We start from the raw sequence: 27,648 nt of genomic DNA, 5'->3' as shown, positions 1-27,648 counted from the left end.
GGAGGATTAGCCTAGTGAGCCGCAGCACCGGCCTTACTATATATATTTACACATGTATAGTTTCTTCATAATATGAATTTTCCATGAACTCTTTGGAGACTTTGTTTGTGCATGGATTTTACATTTTTGGTACCAAATTAAACTTATGTTTCAATTCTATTTTCCATGAACTTTCACTCATTCATTTATATATTAAATATATAAATTTATATAAGTATAAATTATATATATATAATCTGCACCATTGCAACAAAGGGCAGCTATAGGCAGCAGGGAGTCTGGCCAGTCTAAGAAAAACTGGCCCATAGCTTGGGTCTGCCAAACTAGCCATTCATGCCAAGCATGGCATGGTTGATACTTACCAATCTTTTTCTTCTTTCCACAGTGGGCTTTCTCAAGGCCAGTGTGTTGACTTAGGACAAGCCCCACCTGGAACCTTACCCCGTGAGACGTACACAAGCATCCTGAACTGTTGTGCCTGTCGCTTGCTCTGGGATGACGGAGAAGTGTTGAAGTTTGTGTGGCGTAACTAGAAGGGACTCTGTCTTTCCAGTAAGGCAAGGCCCACTCATGGCGCTTAGTGGTCACCTAGGACTTCTCGATGGCTTTTGCTTATAGTTGCTGAAATACTATGCCTTTCACTAGAAGAAAGTGAATGGGCCAAACATTTCAGTCTCCAAAGAAACCTTAGGCAAAGGGAACCTCAAGGAGAGACTACCGTTTGCTATTCTCACGCCAGAGACACATTTGCTGAGGAGGACAGCAGCCAAATGGCTGATGTCTAGGCATTTCTGGAGGGATGCTCACTGCTCCACGTCAGTGGCAGTAGTGCTCAGACAGTCTGAGTGAAGGTGAAAAGTGTCTTCCTAAAAGTGTGTGCTGTTGTCCTGGGATGCCTCCCTAGAAGGGCTCGGCCTCCAAGCGTCCCTGCCCTCTGAATGATGGCGAGAACACAAGTATCCTGTAGCACAGCCATGGTGGTATACTTCCTCCCATTGTACCACATATGCTGTGGGCTCTGTGTCCCAGGTGCTCTGAGCGTAGTGTGTCCAGTCAGACAGGGTGCTATCCCCTCAAACAGCACAGGTGGACAGGGCGCTACCCCTCAAACAGCACAGGCGGACAGGGCACTACCCCTCAAACAGCACAGGCGGACATGAGGTGTCTCCTGGAGCACAGGGACAGAAGCGTCTCTCTGACGAATGTCTCCTGAGTGGTGAAGGACCCTCCGATAGTAACAGATTTGCTCAAACCAGATGGACCCCCAAGTGCTCCAACCACTCCACATGTGGGTAGCGTTGGCCCCTTCCATTGCAACACATGTGCTCTGGACCCAAGGGACCCAGGTGCTCTGACTGTAGGTGAGAACACGAGGATCTCCAAGCACAGGTGTGTTGGACTACAACGTACTCTCCCAGTGTACTCTGGCAAGGCGTTCCCTACGTAGCCTGCCCCTAGGCATGAAGCATTTCTAGAGAGGTCTGATGCTGGCCTCTCTCACTGCCCCAGATGTGCTTTGGCACAGGCGCTGGCTGCTCTAAACGCAGAGTGTTCCTCGTCAATGCCGCTGCTTAGCAATGCCCAGTAGTAGTGGTATGTTTTGGCTCAGCTGGCAGCAGGTCCTTTGGCTACAGACAGGAAAGATAGTGTCCTGGGGGCAGATTTGCTTTCAGCAGTGCTGGTCTCCAGTTGCAACAGGGGTGGGTGCTATAGACCCACAGGACCGCAGTGCCTGGGGCTGTCATGAGCTGTGTTGCTGGGTGTCCCACTTCGCCTTGCTCCAAAGCTGCCTGCTCCAGACGTGGAGCTGCAGCCCACGCCAGACACAATGACCCCAAAGCTGCAGCTTACCCAGAGGGCTGCAGATCCCACAAATGCAAATTGGCCTGGATTAGTGTTGCAAAAGGTGGGCAATAGGCCTCAGAGTTGTGTATGTCAGTGGGATGCGTGGCATGAAAGAGTGACCGCACCAGTGAAAAATCGGCCCCGGTGTCACCAAAGGCTGGCTGGGTGCTGACAGGGATACCACAGGTGGAATGTGAGAGCATCGATGGGCACCTATGCTGTCACCGGGTCCGTGGACTGCAGTTGGGGTGAGGCCGGGCACTTCTGCTGAGCCTGTAAGGTTTCCCAAAGGGAAAGAATTGATAAAGACGTCAGAGGGAGACTCAAAGACAACTTGCTAGGTTCCGGTGTGGTGTCCCTAGCGATGTCATCAGAGTCAAAGCCAAGTTTGGCCACCTGTCTGAAGAGCGGCTACCTACTCGAGTGAAGGCGACTGTGGAATCCGTGGCAGGTGGGCCAGAAAACAGGACACCGGGCGGAGTAGCTCTCCGTTGCTGTCCATCAGGACCCCAGGATTTCAGCTGAGGGGTGGTTTCTGGTTCAAAGGGGAGGTTTTAAAATTGGCTGGAGCAGCTGAGCATGGAAGCAGGTGGAGTGGTGGAGACATGGCCTTGGTACGGGAGTGTCTGCTCCGGCTGGCCTGGCCCTGGCGGATGGGGGGAAGCTCACACGGGGTCACCCTGGAGCCAAGAAGATAGAGTGGTGTCTGCGCCAATTATAATGCAGTCTGCAGCTGGACTGCCTGGGATGGTGGAAGCAAGTGTGGAAGCCGTGACGGGCCGGCCGGGGAGACAGGGCTACAGGTGGAGGGGGCTTGAGGAGGGCTCTGTGGGTCCCCATAGGAAAAGAAGGAGGAGGCCGAGTGGCCCTGCTCTCTGAAGAGGCTTCGGTGTCCTCAGCCACTTTGTGGTTCCATTAAGGCTCAGTGTTCTCTTCCAAGCCTAGGTCTTCTTCAGTGACCATACAAAGGCGGGTGGTGCAGCCAGCTCTCTCCAGGGCGGCAACAGGGGCAGCTGAAGCATCAGCAGAGGCCTTGGAGGCCTCTCCGTACAGAGCCCGCAGCTGGCAGACGTGAGCAGAGACGGCCTCTCTGCCAGGGTATCTGAAAGCTCTCCTCTCTGGCCCTCCTTCTTTAACCGCGAGGGAGCTGGGAGCTGAGTTGAGGAATGGCTTACCTGTGGGGCTCTTCCTGTCCCCGGTAGCAGGAAGGAGACTATGTCCTGCTGTCGAGAGACAGGCAGCCCCCAGTGGGCAGGGCCGTAAGAGCTGGTGACAGCTTGGCCTTTGACAAATGAGCTTCCTAGAAGACTTCTGGGATATCTTGCCTCAGCTGCCTTCTGGGTCCGTGGAGTAGAGTTTCCAACTCAGAGAGCCAGGACCTGCGCCCAGGTATGTGATGACTAGGTCCCCAGGGGCCTAGATGCTGGAGGTACACTCCACTGCCCTGGGGCTCCTCTCCTGACAGCCCTGCCTTGTGGATACTGTTTGGTCGCCTTCTTCCTCTGACCCCTCTGCTTCGTGCTTCTAGTGGCTTCATCTCAGTCTCCTGATCTGGCAGGGGATTGGCTGTTGCACAGGCTGACCAAGTAACAAAGGAAAAGCGTCCGTTTGTGCCTTGGAGGAGGGATCACTACCAACCCACGGTGGTTAGAGACTTTGAGGTATAGGCAGAGAGGATCAGTAAGCTTCCCGATGGGACTGTCACCTCTATAGTGTTGCGTAACACTGGTGGGGTGAGGCACACTTCAGTGAAGCTGCCGGGGGTAAAGCCAGCCGGGTGACTCCAGCCACAAGAGGGTCAGTTGACAAGGTGTGCTACTCTGTGGGTGGGGTCTGGGGACCTAAGGGGGGAGCGGGCCGAGGCCTTCGCCCTCAAAGGGCTGGTTGTGTGCTGTTGGATCCTGGGAGCATAGTAGGAAATGGCTCCTCCACAGCGGACAACACACCGATCAGCTTGATGCATGCGGAACACAGGACGAACAGAGCACAGGCTAGTGGTCCACCAGTGAGAGGCACAAACACAGAAGTGCCGGAGGGCAGGGGGTAAGGCCCAGAATCTGAGCCTCGTCAGGGATTTCTCGTGCTTCCTGACTTTCCCACCCCCGGGCGCAGGCAGTTGGCACCAGACAGTCTTGGCGGTCACAACAGGACTGTTCCAGACCGTGAAGTCCAGGAGCTGCGTAACTGTCACCCCCAGGACGTCACAGCTGCAGGATCCTCAGGGCAGCCTGTGGTTGGGTGTCAGCCAGCTCTAGAAGACAGTGCCAAGTCAAAGCCAGGCCAGGAGAGCAACCTGGATCTGGCCAGGGAGGGGACTCGGCTGCAGGAGGTCAGGGTAGGACAGGTGTGCTGGGGATACCAGGGGCTGGCCCTGCCTCGTGTGTTACTGTGTCCCCATGTGACACGGCAGTGACCGGGCCTCCTCAACCACACCCACACAACAGCGGCACTAGCAGCAGCCATGGCAGTAAGAGTGGCATTGAAGATGCCTGTGTGTGTACAGGGCCTGCCACCAGCGAATGTGAGTGGAGAATTTCCCCGTGAGGGACTGCTGGAAGCCTTCCTGCTGTCCTCTCTGACTTTAATGAGGCTGCAGAGCCGAGTTTCTCTCGGCCTCTTCCTGTCACGCAACCACCACCAATGACACAGGCGAGCCCCCGCATCCTGCATTTCTGGTAGCCCAAGGCCAAGGCTCAGAACACTGGCTCCCTCGGAGACACCCCTAGCTCCTCTGTACTTCCTAGAGTCAGCGCACGCCTTCCTGGAAAGGCCCAGTGTGCCCAGCATTGCTGGCTGGACCACGCAGGCTTCTGAGGTAGAGACCTGGATACTGCATCACACCCTTTCCAGGCTGTCTGACTCCAGAGCTCATGCATTTTGCCAGCAGATTTGATGCCTGTTCACCACACAGCCTTCACGTTTCACTGTTTTTTTTTTTTTTGATCATCCTTAATGCTACTTACAAATAATGAACACAGGAGGAGGTCATCTTTGGTTCACACTGGGCTCCAAGATCATCCAAACACAAGGGCAGGGACCACCAACTGTCAGTCCATCTGAATCAGGGATTTCTCCTCCATATGAGCTGTGTAGACTCATAGCTGTTAGCAATCATCTCTCAGGGGTAAGGACTCCAGATGCACATCAGGTGGGTGCTGAATTGAACCAGACTTAGAATCATTATGACTCAACACCAAAAACTCTTTTAGGATCCCAAGGATCAGTGTTTGGTGTCCTAGCTGAAACAACTACCAATACTGGCTTTTCCAGTCCATGAGCATGGTATAACTTTTCCTGTACTGTGGTCTTTATGAAGTTTTTTTCCTCTTAGGTTCCTCTCAGGTTGTTACAAAACCTTTGTAACAAGGTTTCACCAATCATAGACCAAAGATAAAATTTAGCCCACAGCTTATTCTTGTAATGCTGATGAGATTAGAATGGTGTTAACATTTCTCTAATGTTGTGAAAACAGAAGAATGTATGACAGAGACCACACTTAACCTGCAAAGCTGATAATATTTCCCAGCTGACCCTTTGTGAGAAAAGTTTGGCAAGCCCTCTTTGGTAGTTTTTGGTGCCTAGGTTTTGTACAGCATTTGCTAATTTATCCCTAGATATTTTACAAGTGCTTTTACCCTATAGTAAGTGATATCTTTTAAATTTCAATTTTCAGTTGTTTACTGGTAGCATATAGAATATATAATTGGTTTTTATGTACTGACCTTGCATGCTGGAGACTTACCAGCTTCCTGCTGCACTTCTGGTAGTTTCTTTATAGATTTCTTGGGATTATTTTACATACATATTCATGTTCCCTTTGAATAAAGAGTGTTTTACATCTTCCTGTTTGATGTGCATGCATTTTATTTCATCTTCACATTTGCTCTGACCTCCAGTAAAATGAGGAATTCAAGTGGAGGTTATGGACATGCTTTTCAGGTTCATATCTTAGAGGCAAAGTGCCCAGTCTGGTATTTACAAAAAGGTTTTTAATAGATGTGCTTCATCCTATAAAGGAGATTCAATTCCCATTTTGTTAAGATATGTTTTTAAAAGGAGTGTTGAATTTTGTCAGTTACTCTGCATTCAGATCTGAGATAATCATATAGCCTTCATTGTGAATGTGGTAAATTACATTGATTTTTAAATGTTAAACCAACCTTGCATTACTGGAGCAAACCCTCCTTAAGAGGTGGTCATATTAAACCATATGTTTAGGGGCTGGTGCTGTGGCATAGTAGGCATAGTGGGCTAACCTGTAGCACTGGAATCCATATGGGCACTGGCTCATATCCTGGCTCCTCCTCTTCCAATCCAGTTCTCTGCTATAGCCTGGGAAAGCAGTGGAAGATGGTACAAGTGCTTGGGCCCCTGCACCTGCATGGAGACCCAGAGGAAGCTCCTGGCTCTTGGCTTTGGATCAGCCCAGCTCCAGCCGTTGTAGCCGTTTGAGAAGTGAACCAGCAGATGGAAGACCTCTCTCTCTGTCTCTCCATCTCTCTGTCTATAATTCTCTCTCTCTCTTGCTCTCTTTCTCTCTCTCTCTCTCAAATAAAAAAAATTGTTTATAATTTTTATACATTCTTTTTCAATTTATTTTTGTTTGAAAAGCAGAGAGAGAGATGGAGACAGAGACAGATCTCCCATGTGCTGGTTCATGCCCCAAATTCCTACAACAGCCAGGCTGAACCAGGCCAAAAATGAAAGCCAGGAACTCAAGCTGGCTACCCCGATGGGTGGTAGGGACCCAGTCACCTGAGCCACCACCTTTTACCTCTCAGGATGTGCATTGCTAAGAAGCTAGAATTGAGTGCAACCAAGACAGGCACTCTGATACGAAATACAGGCCACAAGAGACATCAAGACCGCTATGCCAAATGTCCACCCATTTCTTCTTGATAAACTGAAGCTTCTGTTTGTGTGAAATGTCCTTCCTTCCCCCTTACAATGGCATTAGACTTAAATGTCTATTTGTGGAGGGGAGTATAGCTACCCCAGCTCTCATTTGGTTACTGTTGTCTTCAGCTAACTTTCTGTATCCTTTCACTTCCAACCTGTTTGTGTCTTTGAATCTAAATGATTCTCTTCTAGATAACATACAGCAGGCATTCCTTAAATGACTCCAGAATTGATGCCACAAAGTGGAGCCAGAGGAGGAGTTTGAAGCTCTGGGCCCAGCAACACAACTCGGCATGTGAGACTTGCCGTAGTCACATGTGGGCCAGCTGAGCTCCCCACTGGGTGGTGGCGCTGGGATAGACAGGCATGGCAGTACCAGCTAGGCTCAGCAGCTGTGCCATACCCCAGAATCACACCTCTGTGTTTCCCATGTAACAGTGCTGGCAGTAAGGGTCCCCTTCACCCACTATTTTACACTGGACTCACCACAGCCATGGACTGGGAGGAAGTGGTTCCATTTAAAAAAAAAAAGACTTTATTTATTTATTTGAGAGGTAGAGTTACAGACAGAAAGAGGGAGAGACAGAGACAGAGGTCTTTCATCTACTGTTTCACTCTCCAACTGGCTGCAAAGGCTGGAGCTGAGCTGATCCAAAGCCAGGAGCCAGAAGCTTCTTCCAGGTCTTGCAAGGTGAGTCTTTCAAGGTGGGTGCAGGGGCCCACGCCCATTAAGTGAGATTTTTTTTCCCCTAAAGAAACTTTTTATTTAAGGAATACAAACTTTATGCATTTCATAAGTACAACTTTAGGAATATATTGATTCTTCCCACCATATCTGCCCTCCCACCCACTCTCCTACCCCTTCCACCTCCTCCCTCTCCCATTCCCAGTCCCATTCTCTACTATGATCCATCTTCAATCAACTTTATACACAGGAGAGTACTCCCATTCTTAAGGCACAAATCAGGAGCCCAGAGGTGGTCTGTAAGATGCGTTAGACACTGAGTTATGTGAGCTGGTCTCTCCAGCGCTGGGCGCAGGGGTAAGTCCGCTGCCCAGTGGCTGTGTGACATTCTGCACGGGTGACTCCCCCACATGCAAGACTGGGGGGATTACTTCCATGTGTCAAGGCTGGTAGGAAGCTAAAATCAGGCAGATGACACATGTGGCCAGCAGCTCCTGGTCCACAGAAGTGCCCAGACACCCCTGCCGCAGTGATGTCACCCCCCCGCCCTGCTCTGAGTTCAGTGGAGGAGCAATGTACTGAATGCACGCAACCATAGCCCTGGTCAAAGTCGCGGACAGTCTCTGTCGACACGGTCATCCCCCGAAAGCCCAATCACAGGTGAAACACTTAACCGTGAATCACGAGACAGTTCCTGCTCAGATCTTACAAATAACGGCGAGTGCCAGGCTGCTGGGACGACCTAGGGAGGATGCAAGTGGCTTTCTTAGGGCTCCAGGCCACAGCGTATCTATCAACACAAACAGCCCGAGCACACTGTGCACTGAGAAAGAGGGGATTCTGAAAGCCGGCGAGGTCCCAAGGGGTCAGAGACGTCCAGTCGTTCTGCAAAACCCTCCTGGGGAAAGGAAACTTTGGGGTACGACGGATCGCTCTCAATCTCCTACAACCCAAGAACGTCCCCAGGAGTGCCCGGGCCACTCTCAGTACGCTTCCTCCAGCGCAGTACGGAAAGCGGAGGTGACTTCACCATGGAGGGGCGAGGGCGCCAGTCTATAGCTGACGTAAAGGAGGCCCTGCCAAGGCTCTCAGTGAGTCTGTGGGCACCAAGGAGAGGGTAGGAGTGGTGCTGGCACCTTCTGACTCCCATCTTGAAGCTCATCAGAATCCTCTGCCTCTCATCTTGGAGCGTCTCGTGCCTCGGGATCAGTGGTAAAGGGGGTATCTTAGGGTGGCTGCCATGTCTCCTGTTGGGTGAGCCACAGAATAGTCTGCAAGAATCTCTAAGAATCTCCCAAGGGCAAACAAGGTCAGGAAAGCCTGGGATAAAGAGTTTGGGGAATTATGACAAAAGAACAGGTGTTTGGACAATGAAAGCTGCTGGTATCAAAGTTCTGATGAGGAGGCAGGCATCTGGGACGGAGAAGCTGGAGCCAGGAGACCAGCCCCAGGAGGTCTCATGGAGACAGGAGAGCATGGAGGTTCTCAGGCTAGTGGGCAGGCACCTGCCGCAGGGGTCAAAGGCTCCCCTGGGTCTCCACTCCTGGTCCTTCCCTGCACCAGGGCTGGTCCTGGTCCTCTCTACCTTTCCATTCTGTGAGGTTCTTTAACCTCCACTGTTCCCAGGGAAGGATCATGGTGCGCAGGGCAACACGTCTCCCCTCCACTGGTCCTGAGGTTCAGGGGACTCCCCAGGGACCAGGTGCACAGCCAAGCCATAGCTGCAGCACACGGAGGACCTGCTCCTTGCTCTGCTGTGATTTCATCATCCAGGCATCTGCAACCTCACGGGGTTGTCTTGGTATTTTGCCAGGACATCGGCATATAAGTCAGGAATGACTGTCCTCACAAAGTGCACACAGCTGGGAAAAGTCACAATCCTGACCACAAAAGGCAAAAGGGCCGTCCCTCAAAAGGTACTCATCAAAGCCCTTCCTCACCTAACAGACTCACAACTCCCCTAAGAAGGTTCCAGAACACCGGGACACATCATGCCTGCGGCCACCCTCTCCTGTGTTGGCCAGAAGCAAAGTGTCATGGAGCAGCTTCCTGGAGGAGGGGACAGACGCTCCCTTCCCACCCCGGGACCCTTTTCCACCTGCTGTTCATCGCACAGAGGGGCAGCAGGGGTCCATGTCAGAGCCTTCGTTTGCCAGGAGGGTCATGCTGGGATACTTAGGAGGTGTATGTGTGGGCAACAGGATGAGCCCAGACTCCATGAAGGGGGGCTCAGCCTCCCTTCCCCAGCGTGAGGGCTCTGTCTGGAAATCAGCTGATGCGGAAGCCCAAGGCAGGCTACCAAAGGAACCAGACTCGGGAAAAGAGCCCAAAAGTTGAAATCCCAAAGAATATCCAAGCGAGGCCATGGATCAGAATATAGGTGGCCAGGGATACGCTCCCAGATCCCGGTTGACCCAGTGGGTTCGGTGGTTGCCACTTGGCCGTGCACACATGGTCCGTCACGCATGCTTCTGAGCCCATTTGCTCCCCGGTGAGGAGGAGGACGGGGCTTCCACACGCACGCCTGTTCTGCAGAGCCCACAGGTAAGGCACTTGCAGCGTAGCAGCCTATGCAAAGCATGGACCTGCAGCCAGCTAAGGAAACTCAGTGTCGGGTAAGTGATTGTTAGGATGAAGGAAAAGAGCCCTTGATCAGGTCTTCGTCTCCCCTGGGAGGGTTCCCGGGTCAGGCTTTGTGAAAGATGGTCGAGCACATCAGGCACAACCAGCTGTGGCCTTGAAGACAGTCTGGTCTCAACCGTATGGATTTTTTTTTTTCTAGAAAACGTGGTGCTTATGTGAAGGTTTCTCTACTACGGAGTATCACTGGACCCTGGATTAGGCTCCTCAGTGGCTCCTGCCCTGCCCTGCTTTCATCACAATCTCTGTCCTTACCTGGCTCTGTGACCTCCCTGGGGCCAGTCTCCTGCACCTGTTTCAGGAGCCCTGACTTCCGGCCCAGAAGGTCTAGGCGTGCGTTGATCGTGGCCTGTCATCTGGTTCTTTGACATAGCCTCAAATGAAAACGAAGCTGCTGAGACATCTGCTGTGTGACATTCTGGAATCTTCCTCCACCAGGGGACCCTGTATGTCCTGCTGTCGGGTGGCCCTTGCACGGAGGTAGGTTCTAGGAACAGCAGGAGGGGTGTGGGCACCTCCTTGTCCATGCATCGTCCTTTGTGTCACTCAGCATCTAAGAGAGCCCGCCTACATCATCAGCAGTGGAGCCATGGCCAAGCTACTGAAGATACTGCCTGGGCAATGCTACGCATCTCATAAAGTGATCGTTCTCCTCCTGACAGGTATAACCTTCACCTTTCACTATTGCTACTGGAATCCGAAGAGCCAGCATCTTAAAAGCTTGCTGGCTGGGACAGGTACAGCTGTTGGAGAATCGCACACGAAGTATCTGCAGCCAGATGCACTAACTCCCTCTAGGAGGGATGTCCTCGTCCTCACCCCTTGGCTTGCCCCAGTTGTGTGGGAAGGTACTTTTGACATTGACCTACTAAATGCACAATTCAAGCTCCAGAATGCTACCATTGGGTTAACTGTGTTTGCTGTCAAAAACTACATGTCTTTCCTAGAGCTCTTCCTGAGGAGTGCGGAGAAGTACTTCATGGCCGGCCACAGGGTGAACTACTACGTCTTCACTGACCAACCCGAGCTGGTCCCTCAGCTCCCGCTCCCCGGCGGGAGGCGGGTGATCGTCCTCAGGACCCAGAGCCACCAACGCTGGCAGGACATCAGCATGCAGCGCATGGGAGCCATCAGCCACGGCGCCCGCCAGCGCTTCCTCAAGGAGGTGGATTACCTGGTGTGTGCCGACGTGGACATGGAGTTCAGGGACCACGTGGGCGTGGAGATCCTCTCCTCTCTGTTTGGTACCATCCACCCGGACTTCATGGCGGTAAGCCGGTACTCCTTCAGCAATGAACGCCGGCCTGAGTCGCAAGCCTACATCCCTGAGGACGAAGGGGACTTTTATTACATTGAGGCCTTCTTTGGAGGGTCAGTAGCAGAGGTTTACAGGCTCACCGAGGCCTGTCACCAGGCCATAATGATAGACAAAGCCAATCACCTGGAGGCCATATGGCAAGAGGAGAGCCATCTGAACAAGTACCTGCTTTACCACAAACCCACCAAGCTACTCTCTCCAGAATACATGTGTGACCATGACCTGTTGCAGGATATGCAACATCGAAAAAAGCTGGGCTTGTCCAACATCGTGAGGCGGATTAGAATTTTTGCCCTACTCAAAAATAAAGAGGTTAAGTCAAATAATGCTTCCCAGAAGGTTCAGAGTACTGATGGACGATGAGCCCCCACTGCCCTCCTCACATGCCACCTTGATTAAAATCAATTTTACAAGCAATGATAATTCTCCACCTCTTTTTGCCATATGGCTGAGAAAAGCTGCTAATGCATTCCACCATTTTTTAAAAGATATATTTATTTATTTGAAAGGCAGAGAGAGAGAGAGAGGTCTTCCATCCACTGGTTCACTCCCCAAATGGCTGCAACAGCCAGAGCTGGGCTGATCTGAATCCAGGAGCCAGGAGCTTCCTCTAGGTCTCCCATGCAGGTGCAGGGACCCAAACACTTGGGCCATCTTCCACTGCTTTCCCAGGCACATTAGAAACAGGGAGCTGGATTGGAAGAGGAGCAGCCAGGACTTGAACTGGTGCCCATATAGGATGCCAGCACTGCAGGCGGCAGCCTTACCCTCTATGCCACAGTACCAGCTCCATTCCACCATTTTTGTAAAATTCAGGCAGATCTAGCACTATCTCCCTCCCCTCGGTTTCTCTCTCTCGCTCGCTCTCTCTCTCTCTCTCTCTCTCACACACACACACACACTTAGACCCTGATTGCACAGATCACACATGAATTCCCAAGCTGCCACGACCTTGAGCTTCTCCTAATACCCTGTAGGATACGAGTAAGGGCAGTGGGCTGAGCCTGTACTGGGCCACAAGGGATCAGAGACGATTGCCCAGAAGAAATGAAGGGGCCCCTGTTGGTGTAGCCACGCCTCCGGGGGCACGCCATCCCTCAAACGCCTGCAGATGAACGTGGATCCTTGTTGTCGAAGCCGCAACAGCCCTGGGGTGTGCAGGAAGCTCATTATCCAAAACAAAGATGATCCGGTGCTTGGACGAGCCCGTGCTGATCTATTACTGTTGTTAACTCAGCTCCGTAGTTCGTATCAGGTGCGGTTTCTGTGCTGTACATCGTGTGAGTCTCAGCAAAACCAGAATGACCTGAGTTCACCAGGACGGTAGCACGTGCGAGGTTTACCGCCCTCCAAAGCCCCTGCGCTCCCCTCTGCATCTCTCCCTCACTCCCCCCATAGCCATGTAAATCATTGGCTTTTTTGTCTCCAAGAATGTCACGTGGTTGGAACTACACAGTAGGTAGTCTTTTCAAGTTGCCTTCCTGCACCTAGTGTGCTAAAAAAACAATTATTAACAGACCCAAATATATTCTGTGCCTCTATGCTTTATAAAAATAAGAACCCAAAAGCATATAAATTAAACTTATTAATTAATAATTAATTATCATAATATAATAAAATGTAATAAGTAAATAATGTTCAACAGTATTTATAGGTTGTTTTCATTTTTCATATATAAGAAATCAACTAGGGTGGACTTTTATTTACAAAAGATTTATTTTTTATTTATTTGAAAGACACAGTTACACAGAGAAGTAGAGTCGGGGGGAGAGGGAGAGAGAGAGAGAAAGAGAGAGACAGAGGTGTTTCATCTGATGGTTCACTCCCTAGACGGCCACAATGGCCAGAGTTGAGCTGATCCGAAGCCAGGAGCCAAGAGCTTCTTCCAGGTCTCCCACGTGGGTGCAGGGGCCCAAGGACTTGGGCCACCTTCTACTGCTTTCCCAGGCCATAGCAGAGAGCTGGATCAGAAGTGGAGCAGCCAGGATGCGAACTGGTGCCCCTGTGGGATGCCGGTGCCTCAGGCTGGGGCTTTAACTCATTGCACCAAAGCACCGGTCCTTAGGGCAGGCTTTTAGCACAGTGGCTTAAGTCACTGCTTGGGATACCCACATCCCATACTGCAGTGCCTGATTCACAAGCTGGCTGCTCATCCAGCTTCCTGCTGATGCACATCCTGGGTGGCGGCAGATGATGGCTCAAGTGCATGGGGGACCCATAGGAAGTTCCTGGCTCCTGGCTTCACCCTGGCCCAGCCCTGGTGTTGCAGGTGTGAACCAGCAGATAGAAGACCAATCTCTCTCTCTCTCTTGCTCTTGCTCTCGCTCCCTCTCTCTGCTTATTTCTCTGTATCCCTTTCTCTGTCTCTCTGTCTTTCAAATAAAATGAAAAGAAGTAAATTTCGGGGCTAGCGTGGTGGCATAGCGGGTAAAGCTTATTTTCCTCTATTCTATTTTGTAATGTATTTACTTATTTGGAAGGCAGAGTTAGAGAGGTAGAGAAAGAGAGAGGTCTTCCATCTACTGGTTCACTCCCCAAATGGCTGTAACAGCCAGAGCTGGACTGATCCAAGAAGAAGCCAGGAGCTTCTTCCAGGTCTCCCATGTGGGTGCAGGGGCCCAAGTACTTGGGCCACCTTCTACTGCTTTCCCAGGCCATAGCAGAGAGCTGGATCAGCCAGGACTTGAACCCATATGGGATGCCAGCACAGCAGGTGGCAGCTTTACCCTCTATGCTGGAGCACTGGCCCCCGCCCTTCTCCTCTTTTCGTATGTCAAATCCACTTGTTTTCATTGAGCTGTTTTTAGTGGTTGTCCTACATGGAGCGATACCTGATACGAGTGGGCCAGAGAGTTGCCTAGGAGAGCACATGGAAGGAGGACAGAGAAGAACCCATAAGCAAAGTCAGCAATCAAAGGGCACTCCCACGTGGTCAGTGCCTGTTGCAAGACAGAGGGTGGCCCGCTAAGTGAGTATACAAGCAGGGTGGAGTTTAGCATGCATGAGGCTTCCTGGTGCCTCCATGTGCAGCTTAACTTCCTCATGGCCATCATGGCGTCTCCTCCTTCCTGGTCTTGAGCGAGAAACAGGTGCACTATGGGAATGCAGCCACACTGGTTGGACAGGCAAGAGGGTGGGGTTGCAATGCAGCACTACAGAGAAATTATGGAGAAAAAAACCTTCCAGCTTCATTTATTCCTACCTACCTCTTTACTGAGCTCCCCACTATCAGTAAGGTAAAAACTTTCTTGAAGCTTTGAAAATGTTGAAGAATGATTATGCTAATTTTATCCCAACAAGAGGTTATCAGAGGGTGGGGCTATCAGAGGGTAGCTTGATTTGTGAAATCCTCTAGTCCATATAGGTCTGTGTCTTTTTTTTTTTTTTTTCCAGTTTGACAGGTAAATGTTGTATCACCTTCGTTACGGCCTTTACGATTTATTACAATTGTTATTACAGTTACTATGATTTTATTGTCCACTCCTGACTTCTTCATAATTCCAGCTACCTTCCCTTCTGATTCACACAGTCTGTCTCTTCTTCCTTATGCAAATTCCAGATACTAAATTTTCCTCACCGATATCAAGCATTTCTTCTTTCGAGTGAATTTTAGAATAAGCTTCATAGGAGCAAAGATCTTTGTTCGTGCATGACGTAGCTCTTCATCTGTGCAAAGCCTTTTCCTTCTCAGTGAAGTTTTATAGGTGTTAGTATGGCCTGCTCACTTAATGTTAAGTCTGGCAGCGTGACAAGCACTGGATAGGTGTAACAATCAAGCAGCAGAGCAAGCAGCAGGTAACATGAAATGCCTGTTGGCCCAACAGGGAAGAGGAGGGCCTGGACTCAAACCCTGGGTCTCCAAGCCCCAAGTTCCAAGGCCAGCTCTCTGCCTGTGACCTTACTGTGCCAGCCTGAAGAAGAAAAATAAGTGTCCGTCTTTCCTATTTTGGCGGGGGCGAGGGGGAATCATATTCAGCTGAGGCCTGGCACTGTTCTGATCTCTGCAGAGGGGGAGGTGTCTTAGTCCATGCCCGCTGCTATAACAAAACCCCACCGCATGTGCAGTTTACAAATAACACAGCTTGACTGCTCACAGTTCTGGGGGCTGGGGCGTCCCAGGGCAATGTGCTGACGGGCATGCTGTATGGCAAAGGTTCTTTCTTCATGGACGGCACGAAGATCCCTCCAGCCCTTTCACAAGGCTGCGGAACTCCTCCAAGAGGGTGGAGCTCTCGGATCTAATCATCCCCTGAACTCCTTACCTCTCCGTACCGTTGCCTTAGGGGTGCAGCTTCGACAGTCGACAGGGGATACAGAGCTGCAAACCCTAGTATGAGGTCAACCCTCCCTGTTCCGTTTCAGTTTGCAACGAGCCTAACCCAGTTCTGCCTCGGTTGTCTGCACCAGTCCTCGCCTTCCAGCCGTACACCTACCCTACTAGAACTTCCAGAAGGCGGCTCGCTGGGATCAAGTAGTTTGCACTCTCATGCACACATGTGGGGCCTGACTGTTCCCATGACAACAGCATTCTGCCACCCACTCCCTTTGTCCTTGGGTCCAGGACCAGCCTGCAAGGTGGGTGGGGGTGGGGGGGGGGCGGTGGAACACAGGAGCAGTTGTTGGAAACAGCCTCTGTGAAGACGGCTCGGCCTCCTTGAGGAGGGCCAGAAAAGGCACGATGCCACTGGCAGACCAATGGGACTTGAGAGGAGCCCACCAAGATCATCTCCAGTCGTCCCCTCCATCGCTGGAGTCGTCTTTTGGGGAGCAGAAGCCCTACAACCCTGCGAAGGCAAAAGCCAGAGAAAAGCTGTGTGTGGGCGTGGCTAGCACGTTGAACCTGCCAGGCTAGTGAACCCTGCAGTGACACCGCGATTCTGTAACGTAATATGGACGTAATATGGACGTGGAAGCAGCCTCAGGACCATCAAACAGCTTGCCCGGGATCAAACAGCCAGTCTGCCCGGGGCCTGGGTGGCTCCTGGTTCCGCCAGACTGCAGCCCCCTTACCCTGTACGGCTACGCACCTCCCTTCTCCTCTCCACCCCCCAAGATCTCCGGCCAGGCCTCTCCCTCCCCACACAGCACACGGGCCCAGGCACTCCGAGATCAGTCACAGTTACTTTTATTAGAATCAGTTTGCTAAAGGCGGAAACAGGTGCCATTGGGGGGATTTCAGCCTCAGGTGTGGAGAGGCAGGAAGTAGACCTCAGATCGCGAGTGGAGACGTCGGTGGCGAAGATTCGTCCTCACACAGGGCTCAGCTTCGTCACATTCAGCGTGCTTATTCCTTTGACCTTGCTGGTGGTGACAGTGCCCTAGGACAGAGTCAGAGGAGGGCTTCAGGGGCTGGCATGGTGGCACAGCAGCCTAAGTCACTGCTTGCGACACCAACAACCCATATCAGAGAGCTGGTTTGGGTCCCGGCTGCTCGGCTTCCAGTCCAGCTCCCTGCTAATGCACCTGGAAAGGTAGCAGAAGACAGCCCGAGTACTTGGATCCCTGCCACCCATGCGGGAGTCCTAGATGGGCGTCCTGGCTCCTGGCTTAGGTCTGGCCCAGATCTGGCTGTTGGGAATATTTGGGGACTATGAGTACTGATTCTACAGAAATAAAAACTATTAGGAGAGAGGCCAGCATTTTGGCACAGCAGGTAAAGCCACCACCTGCAGTGCCGGCATCCCATATGGGCACCAGTTTGAGTCCCGGCTGCTCCACCTCTGATCCAGCTCCCTGCTGATGCACCTGGGAAAAGCGACAGAAAACAGCCCAGGTGTTTGGGCCCCTGCAGCCACATGGGAGGCCTGTATGAAACTCCTGGCTCCTGACTTCGGCTTGGCTCAGCCCTGGCTGTTGTGGCCATCTGGGAGTGAACCAGTAGATGGAAGATCTCTATTTCTTCCTCTCTCTCTCTTTCAAATAAATAAATAAATCTTTAGAGAGAGAGAGAGAAGGAGAAAGAAACCAACGTAAGGGGCAGGCATTTGAGCCAGCAGTGAAGATGCCCAGTCCCATAGCCCAGTCCCCGGCTTCAGGCTCCGGCTCCTGTCCTCACTGCGGCTTCCTGCTAATGCAGAGGGATCAGGTGATGGGTCCCTGCCACACACGTGGGAGACCATGAGTTACTAACTTCCGGGGGCCAGCGCTGTGGCGCAGCGGGTTAACACCCTGGTCTGAAGCGCCGGCATCCCATATGGGCACCGGCTCGAGACCCGGCTGTCCACTTCTGATTCAGCTCTCTGCTATGGCCTGGGAAAGCAGTAGAGGATGGCCCAAGTCCTTGGGCCCCTGCACCTGCGTGGGAGACCCGAAGGAGGCTCCTGGGTCCTGGCTTCAGATCGGTGTAGCTCCGGCCATTGCGGCCATCTGGGGAGTGAACCAGCAGACGGAAGACCTCTCTCTCTCTCTCTGCCTCTTTTCTCTCTGTGTAACTCTGACTTTCATATTAATAAATAAATCTTAAAAAAAAAAAAAAAGAGTTCCTAACCTCCAGGCCCAGCCTGTCTCAGCCTTGGTCCCTGTGGGCATTTGGGGAATGAACCAGTGAATGGGAACATGGGAGAATAGGATCTTTCACTCACTCTCTCTCTCTCTCTCTCTCTGCCCCCTTTCTCTCTCCCTATCCCCTTTCCTGTCTCCTTCCTTCTCCCCTCCCTGCTTCCATCTCTCCCTAATCAAATAAAAACCAACGCAACAAACCGGAAGCAACACAACCAGCATCCTTGTTCCTTTGCAGCTGAGTTCAAGGGTCAGAGATCACCTTGACGGAACGGAGGACTGAAATGACAGGCCAGCCCCGAGACAGCCCTGAACCCTGACACCATAGCTGTGGAGTAGAGTCCGCGCTGCGAGACCCGGACCCCAGCACGTGCTTTGCTACCATGGCCGCTGCTCGCACCTCTCTGAGATCCTGGGAGCATATTTGCAATTTGCCTTAGGGAGAGAAAACGCTCTCCCAAGCTCTTCTTGTGTAAAATAGCTTGTTCAACATGGACATGGGAAAAACACACAACTGGTATTTGGAGCCTTTTACACCTGGGAGAGGCCCTGGGAACTATGGGCTATCACGGGCTCACAGGACGAGACCGCCAGCCTCACCCAGCCTGAAGGGCTGCCGGGGAAGCTCCGGGTGGGGAGACTCCAGGTGGCAACTTCTGGAACTCGTGCCCGAGCCCAGGAATCAGGCCTGTCCAGAGGAGTACACACACTTGTGTGTTCACGGGTTGGAGGGGACGCTACGGCTTACTAAGCTGGGAGAGGGGTGGGGTGGGGTGCGTGCTAAACCGCAGCCATTTTGCACACGCAGACTGCGTGTGGGCGGGTTCTCAGGCTACCTGTCCACTGGACTTCTCCCCGCTTCCCTGGACGCTTCCGTCACGCGTTCTGGGTTGCTTGGTGATTCTTTGGAGCACCCACTTGTCCTGAAATCTCACGTTCTGGAAGATGGCCGGCAAGTCCATCAGCCTCTTGTCCCACATGTACTCAGGGGAGAGGACCTTGGTGGGTTTGTGGTAAAGCAGGTACTTGTTCAAGTAGCTCTCCTCACGCCACACAGCCTCAACGTGGCGGGCTTTGTCCCTCGCCATGGCCTCGTGACAGGCTGTGGCGAGCTTGTGAACTTCCAGCACTGAACCCCCAAATAAAGCCTCTGTGTAATAGAAGTCCCCCTCACCGAGCGGAACGTGGGCTTGCGACTGGGGCCAGCGTTCGTAGGCAAAGGTGTCCCGATGGCGCCCAAAGAAGACAGGGTGGATGGTGCCGAACAAGGCGGAGAGGATCTCCACGCCCACGTGCTCCTGGAAGGTCACGTCCACGTGTGCGCACACCAGGTAATCCACCTCCTTGAAGAAGTGCAGAGAAGAGAAACGGCTGAGTATTTCCATGCGGGGTCCAGACACCTCCTGGCAGCCGGCGGGGGTCGGGACCTCCAGGATGGCCATCTGCCTCCCGGCTCCGAGCCGGATGGGTGGGACGCCATTGGGCTGATCGGTAAAGATGTAGTATTTCACCCTGTGTCCCACCATGAAGTGGGCCTCTGCCGTCTCCAGGAACGGCTTCAGGAAGACCACGTACTTCTTCACGGCAAACGAGACCAACCCAACGGTGACATTCTGGAGCCAGAAGTGCTCATTGAGTATCTCAATGTTGAAAGTCTCTTCCCACACAATTGGAGCTAACCAAGGTGTCTGGACAAGGACATCCTCCTTAGAAAACAGTAGCAGGTTTGGCTGTGGGTACACCAACCTTGATAAGTTCACGACTTCCAGGTGGTTCATTTCTTTAGCAGCCAGACTGGCCCTGGCCAGAGTGTCTTCCAGATTCTGGCTTCTCGGTGCCAGGAAGGTACAGCCCAAGGAGGTCAAGACAAGGGCGAGGAGGAGAAGGCAGATCACATAATGAAAGGAGTGGGATTTTGATTTCTCCAGATGTGTCTGAGGCAGCTGGGCCATGGTTCTTGGGGTCTCCTCCCGGCTGGGAGGGCAACCTCTCCCGGGCAGGGGGAAGCCAGACCTGAGGCCCAGTGACATCTGAGCCTGCCCACACAATCTGCTCATCTGGTAGCCCCTGGAGCTCTCTAAGACCAATCCTGGGGCCAGCTGAGGGTGGGTTGGAGTCCCAGGAGAACTCCACGAAATCCACTTTGGCTTTGAGGTGCTGTCAAGGTGGTCCGGTGGTGGCACTCAGTTACCAGCCAGCTAGAAGGTAAGAACCTGAGCGGAGGAGACACTAGGAGTCCTGAGAGAGGCACAGGAGGCGGCAGCAAGGGAGGGGGCCACAGAGCAGGTCAGGGGCAGAGATTGTGATGAAATGAAAGCTGGGCAGGGACCACCAGGCAGGCTGACCGAGGGCTCGGACGCTGCTGCCCTGGCCCGCCCGCGGCACTCAGCAGCTGGGAAACCCTTCCAACTGAGACCAGACTGCCTCGGGGGGCACGTGCAGATAGGCCGCATGGGTCACCATGGGAGCCATGGCGGAGGGTGCGGGTTAATGTTGGCTTTCTTTTATTCCCCTAATCGTCACTTACAGTTCACTGAGCACTAACTTTTCAGGTGTTGAGCTTTTAGGATTACGCTGCTACAGTTAATGTGCTTTATCCTGTTCAATCCTCACAGCAAGCTGGCTTCTCTCGTACATAATGTTGGTCTATGGATCTGTTGTTAATGCCAGTATTATACTGTCTGATTACTTCTAATGCAGTAATATAATTTTATTAAAAAAGTAGTTGTGTTTTCTTTTTTCTTTTTTTAAGATTTTATTTATTTATTTGAAAGAGTTACACAGAGAGAGGAGAGGCAGAGAGAGAGAGAGAGAGAGAGAGGTCTTCCATCCAATGGTTCACTCCCTAGTTGGCCACAACGGCTGGAGCTGCGCCGATCTGAAGCCAAGAGCCAGGAGTTTCTTCCAGGTCTCCCACGTGGGTAGAGGGGCCCAAGGACTTGGGCCATCTTCTGCTGCTTTCCCAGGCCACAGCAGAGAGCTGGATCAGAAGTGGACAGCTGGGTCTTGAACCAGCACCCATATGGGATGCCCATGTTTCAGGCCAGGGCGTTAACACACTGCGCCACAATGTCAGCCCCTAGTAATATAATTTGAAACCAAGAAATGTGGGGTCTTCAACTTGGCTTTTCTGTCTCATTCTACTTTGGTTATTAGTAGTCTTTTGTAGTTCCCTTTGAAAAGGTGCTAGGAAACTTGAATATCCACGTGCAAAAGAATGAAGTTAGATTTTAGGTTATAACATACACAAAAATGATTCAAAATGGATCAGAGATCTAAACCTAAGAGCTAAGGGCTGACACGCCTAGAAGAAAACATAGAATGGAGCTTCATGGTATTGGATTTAGGCAATGATTACCTAGATGATACTGAAAACACAGGCAACAAAATTGAAAATTGACAAAATTAAAAATTTGGATTTCGTCAAAATAAAAAACTCTTTATCCATCAAGGAATACTAGTAAGAGAGTGAAGAGACAACTGATGGAATAAGAGAAAATGCCTGTAAGCCATGTATCAGAAAAGGATTTATATCCAGAATATATGAAGGAGCCCTAACCTCAGCAATCCAATAGGCAAACCAGCCACTGGAAAAACGGAGAAATGAATTGAATAGACATTTCTCCAAAGAAAACATACACATGGCCCAGAAGCACGTGAAAGGATGTCCAACATCACTTCTCGCTAGAAACATGCAGATCAAAATCCACAATGAGACACCCTCACTGGGCTGGTGACAACACAGCAGGGGCATTTGCCTTGGTGGCTGAGACACTGCATTCCGTCTCTGGGCACCTGGGTTCAGTATCCACCTCCCACTCCCGTCTTCAGCTCCCTGTTAGACCAGGCCCTAGGAGGCAGGGCTGGTAGAACAAGTATTTGGCTCCCTACCACCCATATGGCATACCCTAGCCTTGGCTGTTGCAGGCATTTGGAGAGTACACCAGCAGATGGAAGGTATCTCTCTTTCTCCCCCCGCTCTTTGTATCTATGTTTGTCAAATAAATAAATCTTTAAGAAATAAATTAATTAGGGGCAGGTGCTGTGGCATAGTAGACTAAGCCCTGTCTGAGGCGCTGACATCCCACATGAACCCTGGTTGGAGTCTGGCTGCTCCTCTTCCGATCCAGCTCTCTGCTATGGCCTGGGAAAGCAGAAGACAGCCCAAGTGCTCGGGCCCCTGCACCCATGTTGGAGACCCAGAAGAAGCTCCTGGCTGCTGGCTTTGGATCGGCCCAGCTCCGTTTGTTGCAGCTATTTGGGGAGTGAACCAGGGAATGGAAGACCTCTCTCTCTGTCTGCAACTCTACCTCTCACTATAACATGAGTAAATAAATATAAAGAACACCCTCAGGTCTGGCATTGTGGCACAGTAGATTAAGTTGCTGCTTGCAATGCCCGTATCCCATGTGGGAACACGGTACAAGTCCCAGCTGCTCTGTTTCTGACACAGCTCCCTGCTGATGCACATGGGAGAGCATCGGAAGATGGTCTGGGTGTTTAGGTCCCTGCCACCCATGCGGGAGACCCAGATGGAGTTCCAGCCTACTGGCTTCAGCCTGGCCCAGGCCAAGCTGTTTCAGGCATTTGGGGAGTGAACCAGCAGGTGGAGGATGTCTTGCAGGGGGGCAGAATTTTCCATCCACTGGTTCACTCCCCACATAGCCTCAACAGCCAGAGCTGAGCCAGGCTGAAGCCAGAAGCCAGGAGTTTCTTCTGGGTTTCCGATGTGGGTGCAGGGCCCCAAGTATTTGGGCCATCTTCCACTGCTTACCCAGGCATATTAGCAGGAAATAAATCTTATTTTAAAACAAGAATTTTTAAAGAAAATAGACACAAATTGTCTTTGTGAAAAAGGAAATCCTTTATACCCTAAGGCTGTAAACTGATTTTCTCATAAACATTGGTAGCTTTATTTTCAACATCTGACGTCACTGGGTTTCTGTTTCGAGAGTGTGGGCGAGGACCTCAGGGCATTTTTCCAACATGCTCCCTCCATGTTTTTGTTTTGTCCTCATTTTCCCTCTCGGGGTTCTCCACAAGCAGCCTGCTTCCAAAACTACAGTGACAAGTGTGCATCCACGGTGACCTTCACTGAGGCCAGCGCAAATCCAGGGAAACCTACACAGAATCCCCCTCTCCCCCACCGCACCGCCCTCCGCCGGTGGTCTGCGCGCTTCTGTGCTGGCCTCCCGCAGGACTGATGACCCTGGGACGCCAGCTCCCTGATTCCCACCTCTGAGTCAAGGGCGGCACTCCTGGACAGCCTTCCAGGCCCCCCAGCGTCCCTTCCTGCCTGCCTACCTCTGTCCTCTCCTCCACTCCCCCAGCTGGTGACTCCGTTCCAGGGCCACCGGATTGCCCGTTGCTGCTTGGGCTTTCGCAGCACGCGTTCCCGGCACCGGGATACTCTTCTTCCAGATCCTGCTGGGGTTCACTCAGCTGCCTCCTTCAAGGGCTTCTCCCCAGATCTCACCTTCCCATTGCAGCCCACCCGGTCCACCCTGTGTGAGCTGGAACCATCTCTCCCTAACGCCGAGTTCAACTCCCACACACTGCTTTATTCTCTACAGAATCTGTTGATGGTTGACCTGCTAGTAATCTACTCACTTATTATGTTTCTTGTTCAGTTTCTCTTCTCCCATGAAAATGTAGGTTATACAAGCCCAGGATTTTTTTTTTCCATTTTTTAAAATTGATGCTACTTCCTAGAATAGTCCTTGGAACACATATTAAATTTTTTTTTTTAAAGTTGTGAATAAACTGCCCTCTGGGGGCCGGCACTGTGGCACAGCAAGTTAACGTCCTGGCCTGAAGCACCAGCAGCCCATATGGGCGCCGGTTCTAGTCCCGGCTGTTCCTCTTCCGATCCAGCTCTCTGCTATGGCCTGGGAAAGCAGCAGAAGATGGCCCAAGTCCTTGGGCCCCTGCACCCGCGTGGGAGACCCGGAAGAAGCTCCTGGCTCCTGGCTTCGGAATGGCTCAGCTCCAGCCATTGTGGCCAATTGGGAAGTGAACCAGCGGATGGAAGACCTCTCTCTCTCTCTCTCTCTCTCCTTCTCTATCTGTGTAACTCTGACTTTCAAATAAATAAGTAAATCTTAAAAAAAAAAAAAAGAAAGAAAGAAAGAAAGAAAGAAAGCAAGCAAGCAAGCAAGCTGAGTCCTAGCAACACGAAGCTGGTGCCTGGGTTGGTCCCAGAGCACATGGACAGGAAAGCCAAAGTTGGAATGTTACAGGATCAAAATCTCAAAAACCAGTTTTGATGGCCCAAGTACTTGGGTTCCTGCCACCCACGTGAGAAAACTGGATGGAGGTCCTGGCTCCTACCTTCGGCCTGGCCCTGCCTGTTGTGAGCATTTGGAGCGTGAACCAGCAGGTTGGAGACCTCTCTGTCTTTCCCTCTCTGTAATTCTGCCTTTCAAATAAGTAACTCTTTAAAAGAGAGGTGGGGGGACCTCCAGCTGGCCGGTGTGAGCTGTGGATGTCGTGGCCTTTGGTGAATGGCCTCATAGAAGAAGTTCGAGTGCTTGGAATGGAAGTTTTTCTTCTGAGGCCCGGGACTGCACTAAAGAAGTGATAGCTCCATTGGTCTCCAAGAACCTGCTGGTGGTGGTGCTGTCCTCTGGCCATGGGTGGCCCTCCCCTGACCCACCTGCCACTGTTATTTTTCACCCTCCACCTGACCTACCCCTTTCCTCCCCTCTCCTAGGGCCTTCCTCTCAGTTTCTCTTGCTCAAAGGTTAGGGCGCGGGGCATTCCGTGTGGGTGCCAGTTCGAGTCCCGGCTGCTCCACTTCCGATTCAGTTCTCTGCTGCGCCCTGGGAGGGCGGTGGAGGATGGCCCGGGGTCCTTGGGCCCCTGCACCCAAGTGGGAAACCGGGAAGAGGCTCCTGATCAGCTCAGCTCTGGCCATTGTGGCCATTTGGAGAGTGAACCAGCAGATGGAGGACCCCTCTCTCTCTCTCTCTCTCTCTCTGGGTGTCTCTACCTCTCTCTGTAGTTCTTTCAAATAAGTAAAATAAATCTTAAAAAAAAAAAAAAAGGTCTGGAGGGTGCAGGGATTGGGTAGCCAAGACCTCATAGCAGGTGGCAGGTGGCGAGCAGGGGAGAGTCTATTCATTGCCCTTCCAGAGGGGCCAGACGGGCTGGAGGCACAAAGCCGACAGCACCGGAAAGCACACTGAGCCGGCCCGTCAGACACCACCTCTTGGAAGGGATATTGCACCAAGATGTCAGACCGGAAACTGCGTCAGAAGGGCCCTGGCTTAGCCGGCGCCGCGGCTCACTAGGCTAATCCTCCGCCTAGCGGCGCCGGCACACCGGGTTCTAGTCCCGGTCGGGGCGCCGGATTCTGTCCCGGTTGCCCCTCTTCCAGGCCAGCCCTCTGCTGTGGCCAGGGAGTGCAGTGGAGGATGGCCCAGGTGCTTGGGCCCTGCACCCCATGGGAGACCAGGAAAAGCACCTGGCTCCTGGCTCCTGCCATCGGATCAGCGCGGTGCGCCGGCCGCAGCGCGCAGGCCGCGGCGGTCATTGGAGGGTGAACCAACGGCAAAGGAAGACCTTTCTCTCTGTCTCTCTCTCTCACTGTCCACTCTGCCTGTCAAAAAAAAAAAAAAAAAAAAAAAAAAAAAAAAAAAAAAAAAAAAAAAGAAGGGCCCTGGCTTGGAGCGGAAGTGAGACACAGGGGCAGCAGGGTGAGCCAGGCCAGGGGTGGTGAGGCCTGCGACAGGGCGGGGGCAAAGCTCGCTGAGGAAGTTGCCAGAAAAAGCAGTTGGCGAGCCGGTGAATTCTCGGAGTAGGGTAGGAAAAACTCAGATCTACTAGATCCTCTGACTCCAGCCGGCCGGAGGCTTGCGAGCCCCGTGGGAGCGTGCGACAGGCATGCGTCAGCCGAGCGCACGCAAGCGCGGGGCTCGAAGTCAAAGCCGCAAACGGCCAAGGGGACGCCCAACGGTCTGGCCGCCTTGGGGACCTCCCGCACTCAGGTGCAGGCGTGTGGCACCAGATGGCCCCCGCGCTGTGTGCCTCTCTTGGGAACCGCGGAGGCCAGGCACCCGCAGAGTGAGCATCCTGGGCGCCTGGCCAGGAGGCGCTGGCTGGCTGCGGCCATCACAGCCAGGTGGTCCTCGGGGCTCCTTCCCTCGGGGGCTCGGGAGGGCAGTCTGCCCTGCGCGGGTGAGGGCGGGCAGGAACGGTGCCGGACAAGTGTTGGGAGACAGTCATCAGGGGCCGCCCGTCGGTGCCACCAGCCCCACCCCCACCCCACGCCTGATCCTGGCGGCACAGGACCCAGGACACTCACTGTCCCTTTGGACCGCGTCTCTCCAGTTCCTGGCGGGCGAGCACCTTTCGTGTGGCTGCCCGGGAAAGGCGTGAGTCCAGCACCCGGAGCTGGGCTGTGATGGTTTGTGGGGCGCGGCGCTCTGCCTGCTGCACCCCAAAGCTTCCCTTCCTGGCCGGCAGTTTACCTTCACACCTTGTTATAAATTTGGTAGAACATTTAAGCCTTCAAAGAAGTGAGTGCCTCAGCTCACAAAGTGACAGTGACGCTGACAGGACTTGTGCCCAAGCTGTCATCCTTGGGGATACCCAAGGCTGCTTCCAAACCTTTGGGGAAACGTGAAATTAAAAAGATAAACTCATTTTGGTGCAAAAAAGTTTTTAGAATCCATTGATAGCTTTATTTTTTTAATGTTTATTTACTTGAAAGGTAGAGTAATGGGGAGAGAGAGAATCTTCCGGCCACTGGTTGGCTCCCCAAATGCCCACAACAGCCATGGCTGGGCAGCACTGAAGCCAGGAGCCAGGAACCCCATCTGGGTCTCCTCCACGGATGGCAAGGACTCAAGTATTTGAGCCATCACCTACCGCCCAAGGCTGGATCAGAAGTAGGGGCAGGACTCGATCCAAGGCACCCCAATATGGGACGCAGGCATTCATACAGCAGCTTAACCCGCAGCATGCAAGCGCCTGCTGCTGTAGCCTCTTTTTTTTTTTTTAAACAGGCAGAGTTAGACAGTGAGAGAGAGAGAGAGACGGAGAGAAAGGTCTTCCTTCCGTTGGTTCACCCCGCAAGTGGCTGCTACAGCTGGCATGCTGTGCCAATCCGAAGCTAGGAGCTAGGTGCTTCCTCCTGGTCTCCCATGGGGTGCAGGGCCCAAGCACTTTGGCCATCCTCCACTGCCTTCCCCGGGCCACAGCAGAGAGCTGAACTGGAAGAGGAGCAACCGGGATAGAACCGGCGCCCCAACCGGGACTAGAACCCGGAGTAACAGCGCTGCAGGCAGAGGATTAGCCTAGTGAGCCGCGGCACCGGCCCGCTGTAGCCTTTTTATAATATTTTCCACGAACTGTTTGAAGACCCCTGAGCACATGGGTTTCACAAGGGCGAATTGTCTTTTCATTGAGTTCTGCAGCAGACCCCAGCCGCTGACTGGGAGCTGTGTTCTCTCAGGTGGAGGCACAGCAGATGGATGCAGGGTCCACCTGTGCCTCCAGGGACGCCGACGTCTCTTACAGTGACTCCACGGACCAACTCTCCGAGTCCTGGCCCAAACTGACGGCTTAGCAGCACTGGCTTTTCCAGGCTTAGTCCTTTATGTTTTCTCTCAGTGGTGTTTTATAGCAAGGATCGGCACCAGGGCCTTAGTCCAACAAATGCAGTTCCTAGCTGGTTTGTTATGGTCAGCGAGCTAGAATCACATTAACAATCTCAGAGTTGTAGGACACACACACACACACACACACACACACACACGAT

At 52.4% G+C, this 27,648-nt stretch overlaps 1 protein-coding gene and 1 pseudogene across 1 annotated transcript; one reads left to right on the top strand and one right to left on the bottom strand.

The window, feature by feature from the left end:
* The first annotated feature begins 10,658 nt into the window (after window positions 1–10,658).
* Window positions 10,659–11,750, top strand: LOC100352128 (histo-blood group ABO system transferase 2 pseudogene; annotated as a pseudogene).
* A 7,011-nt stretch (window positions 11,751–18,761) lies between these two features.
* On the bottom strand, window positions 18,762–19,687 carry LOC100338543 (histo-blood group ABO system transferase). The gene is given in 2 exon segments (XM_089319079.1): window positions 18,762–18,809; window positions 18,812–19,687. Coding segments are annotated over 2 exon segments (900 nt in total). The 5' UTR covers window positions 19,664–19,687.
* Between the last annotated feature and the right edge of the window lie 7,961 nt (window positions 19,688–27,648).

This window comes from Oryctolagus cuniculus, chromosome 18, assembly GCF_051225735.1.
Source record: "Oryctolagus cuniculus isolate XC-2025 breed Fujian yellow rabbit chromosome 18, ASM5122573v1, whole genome shotgun sequence".
Taxonomy (NCBI): domain Eukaryota; kingdom Metazoa; phylum Chordata; class Mammalia; order Lagomorpha; family Leporidae; genus Oryctolagus; species Oryctolagus cuniculus.
This window is presented reverse-complemented; position numbering and strand designations above follow the sequence as displayed.